Genomic DNA, 12,862 nt, shown 5'->3' with positions numbered 1-12,862 from the left:
TTGCCTTAGGAGAAGTTGAAGTGCTAGCCCAAAGAGTACTATAGTTTAGCTCAAGATTTCGATATTTTTCTTCCAAGCTTGTGAGGCTTTCTTGAGCTATACTCTTTTCATTTTTTAGGCTAGCTACTTGATCATTAATCGAAGAATGTTCTTTAGTCAATTTCCCAAATGAGTTATTGGCTAAAGATAATTCAACGGTTAACTTTTCAACCTTCATCTTTTCCTCGGCGATAGATGCTTCAAGAGCAAGATTTTTCTCTCTTTCTTTTGTGATTATGTCTCCTTGCATCTCTAAGCATCTATCCCTCTTCTCTAATTTCTTTATTAGTATTTTTATTTTAGTGAAGGCCTTTTTACCAAATTTCTTTATCATAGTTGCTTCAATTTCTTCTATGTTCTCATCACAACTATCATCATCATCACTAGAGGAAATGGGTGTAGTATGTACCTTCTCCCCTTTTGCCATGAGACAAGTTGGGGTGTAGTAGTCGTTGTCGATGAGGTTGGAGAAGAGCCTCGGTGGTGAAGATAGGTTGGGGAAGAGTTTTGGTGGTGAAGTTGAGTCGGGGAAGATCATGGTCGGTGAAGAAGAGTGGTGGATGGCGATGTTTGCGGTTCCCTTCTTCTTCTTCTTATCATCACTTGAGTTACTATCACTTGACTCCCATTCTTCCCCAAGATGAGCTTCACCTCTCTTCTTGCCTTTGTTCTTCTTGTCTTCATCCTTGTCATACTTGTGCTTCTTTTTCTCATTAGGACAATCGGCTATGAAGTGACCGGTTTGACCACATCCATAGCAAAATCTCTTTTTGAACCTTCTCTTTCCATCACCATAGGTCTTGCGGTTGCTTTTCTTCTTCATAAACTTTCTAAGATTTCTAATCACAAATGCAACCTCCGCATCGGAATCTTCTTCTCCACTTGAGGAATCATCCTTCACTTTCTTCTTCTTTTCTTGACTTGAACATTGAACTTCATGTTGTTGAGTTGCTTTAAGGGCGGCACTTTTGTTGAATCCCATTGCATTAGGATTTTGATTGTGAGCATTGATTGCATCTTCATCTAGACACTCATGATGCTTGAGCTTTGAAAGGACTTCTTGAGGTGTCATCTCATCATAACCGGGCCTTTCCATGATCACGGATGCTAGCATGTTATTCTTGGCTCTATAGGTTCTCAACATCTTTCTAGCAACTTTGTTGTCATCCCATTCGGTGCTTCCAAGAGCTCTTATGCGGTTGACCAATGCCATGAGCCTATCAAACATAGATTGTGTTGTTTCATTTTGCAAGAATACAAATCTTTCCAATTCACCATGAAGTAACTCTATGTTGCCTTTTCTCACACTTTTATCTCCTTCAAATGATACTTTCAAAGTATCCCAAATTTGTTTAGCACTTTCCATTCCATTCACTTTTCTAAACTCATCCGGAGCTAGACTTGACACAAGCAATGCTACGGCTTGTGCATTTTGATGGAGGTTGTGCACTTCTTCCGGAGTTATCTCTCTATCTTCATCGGTAGGAATCATCACACCAACATCCACAACTTCCCAAAGTCTTGCGGCAATGAGATGCATCTTCATCTTGTATGACCAATCGGTGTATCTTGTTCCATCAAAGTGAGGTGGCTTGCCAATGTTGACGGACGGTGTATGTAGTGTTGAGCCCTTCATGAGTTGTCCATAGTCAAAACTCATGTTTGAATAAACTCCTTTTCCATGAGCATGCTCACCGGCTCCAATATCACTAGCGGCATCTTTGTTTGCTTCATTCTTGTCACTAGTATCATTCTTGCCACTTATTGCATCTTCTACTTTCTTGCTCAATTCTTCCTTCATTTTGCTCATCTCATCTTGCATCTTTTTCATTTCATCTTGAAAGATCTTGGCTTGAGTACTCATCAACTCTTCAGCTATTTTCTTGGCCATTTCGATGGCAATGGCTTGCATCTTATCGGACTCCGACATTGTTTCTTCTCACGCGGTGAAGCGCAAAGAGAAGACCTTGCTCTGATACCAATTGAAAGGATCTAACAATGCCTAGAGGGGGGGGGGTGAATAGGCGTATCTAAAAATTTACTGCAAAGGCTAAGTTCAATTCTGTCAGTCACTGTCGGAAGTCCCGACGTTTGGGTCGGAACTCCCGACGTTGTCAGAAGTTCCGGCGCAAACGTCAGCAGTTCCGACGCCTACGTGAACTACAAAAGCAGTGCCAAATTTAACTTTGCGGATAAATGAACTTACAACCTCACTTCCTAGTGGTTTGGTGAAGATGTTGGGTCACTCCCTTGACGCCGTAATGCCTCCAAACCGTAGATCGAGTCCAAACCCTAAAATGGAAATTTGGGAGAGAGAGACAAACACATACAAGTAATATCTAGCAATCACAACAACAAGCACATGGGACACAAAGATTTATCCCGAGGTTCGGAACCCCACTAAGGAGCTCCTACGTCCTCGTTGTTGAGGTGACCACAAAGGTCAGAGTCTTTTCCACCTCCTTGCCTCTCTCTAAGCGACCACAAAGGTCACTTGAGCTTTCCACTAAGAAATCGAGGGGTAATACAAACTTCCCGAGGCTCTTCCACAAGATGGAAGCTCTTGGACGACGCCTAGCCGGCTAGGGGTAAAACCCCAAGAGTAATAGACGCAAAATCAACCGGCTTGACGAAGAAATCAAGTGCTCAAGCTTTCCAAAGTGATGCTCTCACTTAATCCACTCTCCTTTCAATCAAACCCTAAGGGAATCGAAGATTGGAGCAAAGGGGGAAGGAGAGGGGCGCTTTCAGTTGCTTGGAGCTGTTGAGCATGAAGTGGGTCGCTGTAAGTGAGTCCATAACGGTTAGAAGAGAAGAGAGGAGTATTTATACTCCAAGTGAAAATCCAACCGTTCAGATCTACGTTGGGAGTCCCAACGCAGATCCTGGGACTTCTGACGTAAGCATAAAATACTGTTCCCAAAGGGTCAGAAGTCCACGGGTGAAAGTCAGTGTCGGAACTCCCGGCAAACGTCGGGACTTCCGACGGTCGGAACTCCCGACGATCATCGGGACTTCCGACGTGCACAGTTAACCAAACAGCCAGCACTGCTGAGGCCGGGACTCCCGGCTTGGGTCAGGTCAGTGTCGGAACTCCCGGCGAACGTCGGGACTTCCGACGGTCGGGACTTCCGACGTGCACAGATAGCGAGCAGCCAGAAGCACAGGTGCCGGGACCCCTGGCTTAGGTCGGGACTTCCGACTGTCGAGAGTTCCGACTTACGTCGGGACTTCCGACGTCGAAAGTCACAGAAATTTATTCTATGTGCTCGTGAAGTGCAAGAGTGTCACTCTTTAGATTTTATTTAAAATGCTTGAGCACTCTATCTTCCTCAGACCAATTAAATTTGCATCCCTCTTAATAGTGCGGCGGATCCTAAACTCAAACTTAAAATTAAAACCTTTGAAGATCATTTTGAGTTCGTCCGCCTTTGCAACTTGAATAATTGAGGGATACCATTACATCTTTATCAACTCTTTGATTCTTTCACGGGACTAATAGCTGTAACATATCTCATTAAGATCACATTAGTCCCTAATTTGGATGTCATCAATACACCAAAACCCACGTAGGGGGCAAATGCACTTTCACGGAGCCCTCGATGGCGACCTCCGACCCGTCGCCGAACTTGACGAAGCCGCGGACCGCCGTGTCGATGTTGATGAAGGCGTTGCGACTGCCAGACATGTGGTTTGTAGCACCACTATCGAGGTACCAGACCCCGTCGTCGCGCTCGGCGTCGCCATCCAGCTTGGCGAAGACCTTGCCCTCCACGATCCTGAGGGGACGGCGCTTGGGCGGTGGAGTGGTGGCGGCGACGAGTGGTGGGGAAGACCAGTTGGGGACGAGAGTGGCGCGGGCCATCAACAGAGTGGGCTCGGAGTCCTCTTCAGCCTGCACGACGTGGGCCTCCGCCTTGGGCTTGCTGCGGCAATCCTTGGCCCAGTGGCCGTATTTGCCGCAGCGCTTGCACTGATCACAGTTAGTGGCCTTACCGGAGTTGCCTTCGGCCTGCTTCCCGTCGCGCCTGGCTAAGCCTCCGCCCTCGCCTTTGCCGCGCCCGCAGCCTTGTCCGCGACCACTGCGCTTCTTGCCGCCTGAGCTAGACGCGTTTCCGCGCCCTGTTCTGTCTTGATCACGACGAGCTTTGCGCCGCGCCTCCCAGTCCTCCTCGGTGAGCAGCAGGCGCCCCATGGCGTCCGTGACGGACTTCTGCTTGCCGCGATCCTTGAACACCTGAAGGCGATCGATCACATCCTCGATGGAGATGGAGTTGAGGTCACAGAACATCTCGATGGAGACGGCGGCCTGGCTCAGCTTCTCCGGCACCACCTGCAGCATCTTCTTCACTACCTCGGACTCGGAGATGTTGTCGCCGAGGGTGCACAGGTTGGTGGCGATTGTGGTGATCCGAACACCAAAGTCGTTGACGGTTTCGCCTTCCTTGAAGGAGAGGTTGCCGAAGTCGCGGCAGAGCTGATGCGCGCTGGCGTCGCGCGCGCGCTCGTCGCCGATCCGCAAGATCTTGACGGCGTCCCATGCCTCCTTCGCCGTGCGGCGGACGGCGAGCGCGTTCCACAGCTCGGGCGGCACCGAGCGCAGAAGACCCGCCATCACCACTCGGTCGTCATGGTAGTCACCATCGTCAGGATCATCGTCGATGCCGTCGATGACGACGTCCCAAACGCGGAGCGTCTGGAAGTTGACCTCCATCACCAACGCCCATTCAGGGTAGTTGGTCCGCGTGAGCATCGGCCACGCTACGTTCGTGGACGGGCGCTCCACAATGCGCTCTATGACGCGCGACCCGACGTCCCGGGTGCGAGAGCGGCGACTGTGGGAGCGACCGCGTCGGCGCTGTGGTGAGGGCGACGGATCCTCCTTCTTCTCGCTAGGGCCATCGCCCTTCTCTGCCTTCTTCTTGGACGGCGATGAGGACATGGCGACGGTTACAACCTCGCTCTGATGCCAAATGTCAGCCGGACTCTCTCCGGCGAGCTCTCAAACTCTCTGAGAATTCAAGAACAGAGGAACACAAGAAGTTTTCTTTTTGTGCCACGCACAATACTGTGTCAGCATTTTCTGTATTAAGTGCTCCTACTTATACACAATGAGCTTCTAACTGCAAAAAGAAAAGGAGTGGCCGAGCTAGCCCCGGTCACCTGCCATGCACGCCATGCTCGCCATGACCCACGGTGTGCGCGCCATCCCACGCACCAAGTCACGACTGCAATGAGCGACGCGAACAAAGCGCACGTCGTGGCCCCTGGATACAAGGACGCGCTCGGGAGGTTCACAACAACCAGGCCGAGCTCAACGCTAACAGACTGAAAACGAAATAAAACTGAACTGAACTCAGGATTACATCATAGCTCACACTATGGACCCATTTTTATTGTGTGGCCTTTCCACGTTTGACATGCCAATGACCAAGGAAGATTTGACAGACATGTTGTGTGACTATATCATGACAATTAATGATGCTGAGACATTGGAGTAAGCTTCTTATGATTTATTTTTTCAACAGTAATATATACTCCGGGTCATAACTTATTATCTTATACGACCATTTGGGTACGGAGCTTCCAACCTTACAATGCCTCCGTAACAATACGTCAACTCCAAGCATCACTAAGGCTTTGTTTAGATGCCATCTAAATTCCAAGTTTTTTCACTCTCTCTCCATCACATCAATTTTTAGCCGCTTGCATGGAGTATTAAATATAGGTAAAAAAATAACTAATTACACAGTTTAGTTGAAAATCACGAGATGAATCTTTTGAGCCTAGTTGGTCCACGATTGGATAATATTTGCCAAATAAAACGAAAGTTGTACTGTTCATCAGGTTCACTTTTTTTCAATCTAAACAAGGCCTAAGGATGAAACAACCGATGCCCAAAGAATGTTTCAACATTGGTGTGCGGTTTCTTGCATACAGTGAGAATAAAAGGTTGACAAGTGCTAATGTGTTTCAAAGCATTACAAGGACCTGAGATTCTGCGTGAGTAAACGGTTTTTATATTATATAAGTATACTCTTGCACATTTTCTTAAGTAGTATATCCATAATAAGAAGTCTTTCTCATGTTTCTAAACATACTTGTTTTCTGTAGACTACGTCCGAATCTGTGGAGCTTAATGTTCAAGAGTTGGCTAAATCATTAGAAACTTGGCCATATATGAAATATGATGCCTCACGTTGCAGATTTGTAAGGATATTTCTCTATGATTATTGTGAGCCCTTTTTCAAAATTCTAATTCCTATCATTTTGCAGGTTCTTATGCCATGGAGAAAAGGAGGCATTTTTAACCTTTTTGTGCTGGACCGTGAGAAAAAAAACTCTAAGTGTGCTTGATCCTACTCCTATTCCTGGTTGGTGTAAAGATATGCCATACAAGTACTATGCGCGTAAAATTATCGATATTTCCAACTATTATAGACGTGCAACAGGAGTGAAAGCAAATGAACGTCCTATTGATGTCTTCCATTGGAAACATATACTCCAAAGTGGCATTCCAATCATAGAAGATAGGTAACTTTATTTGAACCACATTTTATTATGCTATATATAGAAATGGACCGTTAAGGGTTAATTGGTTGACCATTTATTATGCTATAGGAATTTATCTGTCCTCATCGTTCTGCAATTCATGTCCGCATGGAACAATGGACAGCTCATGCCAATCTCTACGGTGAGCACAATACCTTATGTTTGTGGTCATATATATGTGTAATTCCAACTTATTATTACTTTAAAAAAAACTTATTATTTATGTTTGTCTTCTGCACAGGATGGCCAAAGACTACGGAAGAACTTTGTGATCGACCTATTGGCGTATGATGGGAATTCACGGCGGTGTATGATTCCTGTATCTGTACGAGAATATCTTAGCCACATCACGGGCAGAAGACTTTGAAAGACATAGTTGTGAAGGACTTATCTATCATGCACTTATTTTGACATTGTTACTTGACGCTTATTTATTTGAATGTGACTCGAAACAATATATAGGATACTACAAATGAAGGGATCTCAGTGTTGATCCAGTGCACAGAAAAATAGTATATACTTGTGAAGTGTGGACCGTTCATTCATTCAGCCATATAATACTTTGGGCGTCGTTGATGAGGGGCCCAAGACTTGTATCGTTTTCCCTTCTCAAATTGGAAGGTGGGTGCAACATTCATTGAACCTGGCCCAAAGGCCTCAAAAGCGGGAAGGAGGAACGGGAGCTCTCACAAACGGCGCAAAACAGTCGGATTCCATCAGATGTGCTGTTGTGATTTTTTTGGCGACATCTTCGACCTCAGAAGAGAGAAGGGAACATGCCTTCCTCCAATTAACCTTATACTACCTCCCTCCACACAAAAAACAATTCTAGATATATTCAAGTTGAAGTGTCTAAAGTTTGATCAAATCAAATATATAGATAAAAGTATTAATGCTTATGACATCAATATATATTATAAAAATATGTTTCATGACAAATGTAATAATGCCTATTTAGTATGCTAAATATTAATATTTTTATATAAATTATGTTAAATTTGACATACTAAAACATAGTACCATTTCATAATTATATCCTTTTGGGACCGAGAAAGTACAATAGTACCATACGGAATATGCAATGGTTCTGGACCTCTCTGGCTTTATGATTCATGACACTGCAGTACTTCGAACATGTCATTATACTCTCAATCTAAGCAGCAGCATCTACAAGAGGCTTGTTAAGCGTATATATTTACTGCCGAGAGGGTACTATTACAAGTTCATCAGACAAAAGTTCGGTGCAATGAATATATTTCAACGCATAAAGAATATGGCAGCAGTTTTACACTTTCCATAAAACAAGAAACCTGGTGTAATGGCACAAGGACACATCAGTCCATGAAATAAAAAAACACATTGGTACAACACAACATCAAAGGATACATAAACAACACAGTGGTAAAATGTTACTCTAGCAGGACCACTGGGAATCAGATCTACTTATTGCTGGTAACAAATCGAATTGCCTACCGGTACGCTGGTAGCTCATATGAGCCAAAACTTTTGTTCATAATCATAAATATGTTTGTGTGGTGCCTGCAAAAAGATCATGAAGATTGCATGAGAATCTCACTTATGGTGGCAAGAACCAGATGAAATCATTTAGGGCAGGTGCAATATAGAGGGTATACCTATGACACCATGTATAACCTTTATCATGTCCCTTAGATTGCTCTATTCAGCCTGATAGAGAAGACAATGTGATGAGTATTTAAATTTGTACTAGTATTTTAGTCATGCAAACATAATGGGAAAAAATTGATCCAAGTTTTTAAAGGTGAACATAATTTAATGCTTGTAGACATACATTCAAAGATGGAAGACAACATATTCAATGCAATGCTAAGGCAAACATGAGATTAAAGATCCATCTGGAAATGCTACATTTGCCAAAAAAAAACTAATTACCTTTGGAGAATATGGGGCAAAAATGGCTTTGACGTCTTCAAACACCTCAGGAATTGGTTTTGCAGCATCAATCTGATAAAATGAAGAGTTACTATAGGGGCGAAAGTGAAAACATTGCAAAAAGAAAAGGCCATCAATTAATTGAAATGTGGACTATAATGGACATTATCAAAGGAACACACACGATAGATCTAAAATATCCTTCTAACCTCACGTATTTTTTCTAATGTGCATCTTACTCTGGCTTTATTTCTACTGCATAATACATCACATATTTGCGTCATCGGAGTGCAATAGGAGCACCCCTGGCAAGATAAAAGTTCATCAATACCTTTTTAACCTTGTTCCTTGAGTTGTAATGCTCAATGACAGGCAGACTTGATTCAACAAAGGTTTTGAACCTTTTTTTGATAGTTTCAATGTTATCATCAACTCTTCCCTGCAAAGACAGTAAGAAATATTGGAAACAAGAATTTTGTGACTAAAAAACACAATTGGTTAACGATGAAGGAAACCTGATTGCGCCCCAACAGACGTCTCTCCATCTCTCTCTCGGAACAGTCAAAGAATAGCACAAACGCAGGAGAAATTTTGGTCTGAAGGAATGAGAAAGAATTAATAGTGTAAAAATTCATTTATAAGTAACTAAAAGAACGGAACAATAATTTCTTAAACTAACATGAGAACCGGAGAAATTTTGTGTACAAAAAAGAGGGCCTTACAACATTCTCAAAAGCTGCACGATTCTCCTCGTTCCTTGGAAATCCATCGATCAGGAATTTGTCATTTTCATTTTTTATCATTGCCTCCTGCAACAGCTTTATAGTCACCTCCGATGGAACAATCTTTCCCTCCTTTATCATGTTCTCGATCATGGTTCTGTGAAACATCAAGGAGCACCATAGATAGAGAACACACAAATGTCAAATGTGCCGCTCAACAAGACTGATCCTTTGTTTTCTCTAAGAAAAAAAAGTCTGTTGCGAAGGAAAAGTAAATAAAAAGCATAAGTTATTAGCTTTCTTATTGAGGGAAAAACATACCCATTCTCAGAGCCAGATTTAATCTCTGCACGCAAAAGATCTCCAGCACTAAGATGGGTGAATCCAAAGTGCTCCACAATGTTGGCACACTGTGTGCCTTTTCCACTTCCAGGACCACCTATGTGTAAATTCTTGATCAGATGCAAAACAAAATTATCTATTTAAAGTGCACATAGTAGCCCCATATAACACATCAACTCATTTAAATTCAAAGCTGTTATAAGCTTGTTCTCTTCTATGGTAGGACACAAATAACCGAAAATTACTGAAGATAGAACAGATACCTAGAACAAATACAACTGTAACTTTCTTGCCACCCAACATGTTCTCAGTGACCTGCACATACAGCACATTTCTAAGACAAATCATAGTTTTTTAATAGCACAAGTCGTATGAAATGACAAGGACATCTCTTTAATGAAAACATGCAGGAAGCGCAATTTCGTTGAGGACATTGAGGTTGATTTGATTTCAAGAAGCATGAATCAGACAGGAAAATAAGGCAAGGCATATGTACTAACAAAATCAACTGAAATTTAGTTACAAAAATGCAAGGTTCAAGGGCACCAACTGTTGATGTAATAGAAATCTAGAAACTTAGAAACGCCTGACCTCTAAACCAAAGGGTTCAGCGATCTCAATTATATTTTGTTAATGAAAAGGTAAGATGCTGAACATTCTCAACGAACCTAGTGCTTTGCAGCAGAGCCAATTATTGAATATATAGGGGATCGGAAACTTCAAGTAAATGAGTAACACAAAGTACCTCCTCAGCCACAACTGCTGGAGTGGCATCCACAACTGTGCCCATGGCTCAAAGTTACCCTGCAGTTTGATTACAATGGGTATTGCATCTTTGTACAACAAAATTCAAAACTTGCACATATCAAATGCAAAAAAAAAGGAACCATTTCATAATAAGGGCAAAGCAAGACCACTTTTGTTTACCGAGAAATACAATGTTACATAATAGGGACCGGATAAATTATATCAACTAGGTTGTAGCGACAGATTAGCTTATACGGATTGTCTCATGTTTGCAGCATTAGAAGTCAATCAGCTAAAATATTGATTCGCCACCAAGCAATTCAAGTGCAACCCATTCCATACATTCTATTGGGCACTAGAGTCTTAGGAGTGCAAAAGGTGCTGGCTTTATGAACTGAGAAAAAATAATACAGTGCCTCAATGAAGAAGGCATCCTAGGTAGGATCCGACAATGTTCTACCTTTACCAACAGATGCACTGATTCATGTCATAAACAATCAGAAGATCAAATAATCATAAGTCATAACCTGATCTGAACTCCCCTGATCTCGTGGCACCAGCTATTTTTGTATTATTCTGACAAACTCCCGCCAATTGCCTGGTCCAAGCGTCACAAGGCGACAAAGATCACACAACAGGAGCACCTGACGCACCCTTCTAGAAGCAGAAAATCAGGGGGCATCCCTATACTCTCCTTAGCGAAAGGCGGAACCACCTCTAGATCCGGCTCCAAACGGCCCATCTCTGGATCCCTACTGACCAGATACGCAGCCTAAGCTGCAAAATCAACTCATTCCAACCGAGATCCCCCTCCCCTCGCCCCGCGAGCAACGCAGATCGCACCCACAAGACTCGAGGGATCAATCAACCAACCAACGATCCATGGACGGAGAAGGTCGAACGCAATAAGCATTAGCAAAAAAATGGTGGCGGGATCCGCGTCCGTACCTTGCGGGAGGCGCGCGAGATCTGGGAGCGCGGACGAGGGGGGCGTGGAACGAATCTGTGTGCTGGTCGCTAGGTGCGTGCGCTTCCCTCGGCCTTCGGGGGCGGGCGGGGGAGCGAGGTAGCCGTTATTAATACGCACGCGCGCGGGTTCTCAGGTCCGGGCGGGGTGGGCTGACTGCTTCGAGGATCCGGCAACGCCAACGCGGCAAATGGTCGGTGGGGTGGTGGCGCTGCTGGTGACCGGCTGACCAGACACCAAGAGGCGTCGGCGCGGAGGGCGGAGACTGGAGATGGGAGCGAACGGGGGAGGAAGGCGGGAAAGGAAAGCGACACGTTCCGTTCCGTTGCGTGACACTTACTGTTGGGGGTATCCAGGTGGGCCCATCTAGATTTTTTTCCCCACCAGAAAAATGCAGGCCAGTTTTTTCGTACAAAATCTATGCCGTCATTTCAGATTTCCAAATTCAGGCCTTGTTTAGATTGAAGAAAATTTCAACTTGATAAATAGTAGTACTTTCGTCTTATTTGGTAAATATTATCCAATCGTGGACCAACTAAGCTCAAAAGATTCATCTCGTGATTTCCAACTAAACTGTGCAATTAGTTATTTTTTTTACCTATATTTAATGCTCCATGCAAACATTCAAAAATTGATGTGATGGAGAGAGAGTGAAAAAACTTTTGGAACTTTGAAGGGAACCAAACAAGGCCTCAAAGCAGAGATATATTTGGATGTTATTGTGGTACCATGACAAAAATTGACAAGTGCCTCATGGTTTTGGCCTTTTGGGGGGAGAAGGACGGGCGCTTGGTTGTAAGCATCGACATTGAATGGTCTTCTGCCAGATTTTAGGTACCAGTTGACTTGGTGCTGCTTCCTTGTTTCGATTTCTTTGAAGTAGCATGGAGAATAACCTCAATTTTCTCTAGGACAGCAAACAGAAGGGCATTTGGTCACCGTCACCAGGCTACAGATGGGACCCCACGTTATGTGATGTTCTACCACACAAATTGCAAGTCCATTGACGAAGAAATGGTGGGAGGATATTTACCAAAATATTCCCATGGAGATTCCGTAGTTGCTGTAATGATCTGTCAGTGCTGCCTTTACGCATCCACCTGTGTTTGTGTGGGAAATGAGAGAAGCCATTGGCGAAGTATCTATTCTCCCGGCACCGAACTGTAGCCACAAGCCACAAAACGGAGACTTCGTCCTCACTTCGTGTTCCCCTGGAATCGAATTCTGCCCGTGCTAAATTGTCCGAACGTGCAGTCCACCGTTCACATCATTTATTCATCTCAGAACCAATTCCCAAACATCTCCATGTGGACGTGTCCATTCTAGACTATCGATGCAAATTCATCGCGGCCGTAGGACTCATTGGAAAGTAAACGCAACAACTGTCAGTTGTTTAGAGTTATCATCAATAAGTAAATTTCTAATATTACGCGTCTGGCTCGGATAATGTGCTAAGAGGACATGAGGTTATACTGGTTCGGGCAGAATGTCCATACATTAAGTTTGTTGCTGCTGCTCGTATTACTAGCACTGAAAGTTCGTAGTAAGAGTTACAAACGGTCGAGAGAGGGACGTGTCCTAA

The 12,862-nt window shown here is 43.9% G+C and overlaps 3 protein-coding genes across 5 annotated transcripts; 1 reads left to right on the top strand and 2 right to left on the bottom strand.

Annotated features, from left to right (window-relative positions):
* Window positions 1–3,589: 3,589 nt before the first annotated feature.
* Window positions 3,590–4,981, bottom strand: LOC136466208 (uncharacterized). The gene has a single exon (XM_066464635.1). It carries the CDS (start codon window positions 4,979–4,981, stop codon window positions 3,590–3,592), a length of 1,392 nt encoding a protein of 463 aa, XP_066320732.1.
* Window positions 4,982–5,403: 422 nt separating this feature from the next.
* On the top strand, window positions 5,404–7,685 carry LOC136467866 (uncharacterized). Its single transcript, XM_066466665.1, has 6 exons — window positions 5,404–5,676; window positions 5,920–6,042; window positions 6,154–6,249; window positions 6,316–6,573; window positions 6,661–6,733; window positions 6,833–7,685. The coding sequence occupies exons 3-6, from the start codon at window positions 6,227–6,229 to the stop codon at window positions 6,956–6,958; spliced, it is 480 nt and encodes a 159-aa protein (XP_066322762.1). The 5' UTR covers window positions 5,404–5,676; window positions 5,920–6,042; window positions 6,154–6,226; the 3' UTR covers window positions 6,959–7,685.
* A 135-nt stretch (window positions 7,686–7,820) lies between these two features.
* LOC136467864 (UMP-CMP kinase 3-like) lies at window positions 7,821–11,571 on the bottom strand. Of its 3 annotated transcripts, none has more exons than XM_066466663.1 (10): window positions 11,262–11,571; window positions 10,312–10,399; window positions 9,830–9,881; window positions 9,546–9,663; window positions 9,225–9,381; window positions 9,018–9,098; window positions 8,834–8,941; window positions 8,503–8,574; window positions 8,226–8,277; window positions 7,821–8,130 (listed from the first exon to the last, which is right to left on the bottom strand). In XM_066466663.1, the coding sequence occupies exons 2-9, from the start codon at window positions 10,354–10,356 to the stop codon at window positions 8,269–8,271; spliced, it is 642 nt and encodes a 213-aa protein (XP_066322760.1). In that variant the 5' UTR covers window positions 10,357–10,399; window positions 11,262–11,571; the 3' UTR covers window positions 7,821–8,130; window positions 8,226–8,268. The 3 variants fall into 3 exon arrangements, with proteins under 3 accessions (XP_066322760.1, XP_066322759.1, XP_066322761.1); XM_066466662.1 differs by having other exon boundaries at window positions 10,312–10,370; window positions 11,262–11,570; XM_066466664.1 differs by lacking the exons at window positions 9,830–9,881; window positions 10,312–10,399 and having other exon boundaries at window positions 11,262–11,403.
* Window positions 11,572–12,862: the final 1,291 nt, after the last annotated feature.

This window comes from Miscanthus floridulus, chromosome 7 (genome assembly GCF_019320115.1).
Source record: "Miscanthus floridulus cultivar M001 chromosome 7, ASM1932011v1, whole genome shotgun sequence".
In the NCBI taxonomy this organism is placed as follows: Eukaryota; Viridiplantae; Streptophyta; class Magnoliopsida; order Poales; family Poaceae; genus Miscanthus; species Miscanthus floridulus.
The sequence above is the reverse complement of the archived record's forward strand: the minus strand, read 5'-3'. Positions and strand labels throughout refer to the sequence as shown.

Bases quoted from the DNA above. Each gene is read 5' to 3' on its own strand.
- LOC136466208 (XM_066464635.1), bottom strand. From the start codon at position 4,981: ATGTCCTCATCGCCGTCCAAGAAGAAGGCAGAGAAGGGCGATGGCCCT.
- LOC136467866 (XM_066466665.1), top strand. From the start codon at position 6,227: ATGATGCCTCACGTTGCAGATTT. The intron at 6,250-6,315 runs GTAAGGATATTT...ATCATTTTGCAG, and splicing joins ATGCCTCACGTTGCAGATTT to GTTCTTATGCCATGGAGAAA. The intron at 6,574-6,660 runs GTAACTTTATTT...ATTATGCTATAG, and splicing joins ATTCCAATCATAGAAGATAG to GAATTTATCTGTCCTCATCG.
- LOC136467864 (XM_066466663.1), bottom strand. From the start codon at position 10,356: ATGGGCACAGTTGTGGATGCCACTCCAGCAGTTGTGGCTGAGGAG. The intron at 9,664-9,829 runs GTATCTGTTCTA...ATTTACACATAG, and splicing joins TACAGTTGTATTTGTTCTAG to GTGGTCCTGGAAGTGGAAAA. The intron at 9,382-9,545 runs GTATGTTTTTCC...GATGTTTCACAG, and splicing joins AAATCTGGCTCTGAGAATGG to AACCATGATCGAGAACATGA.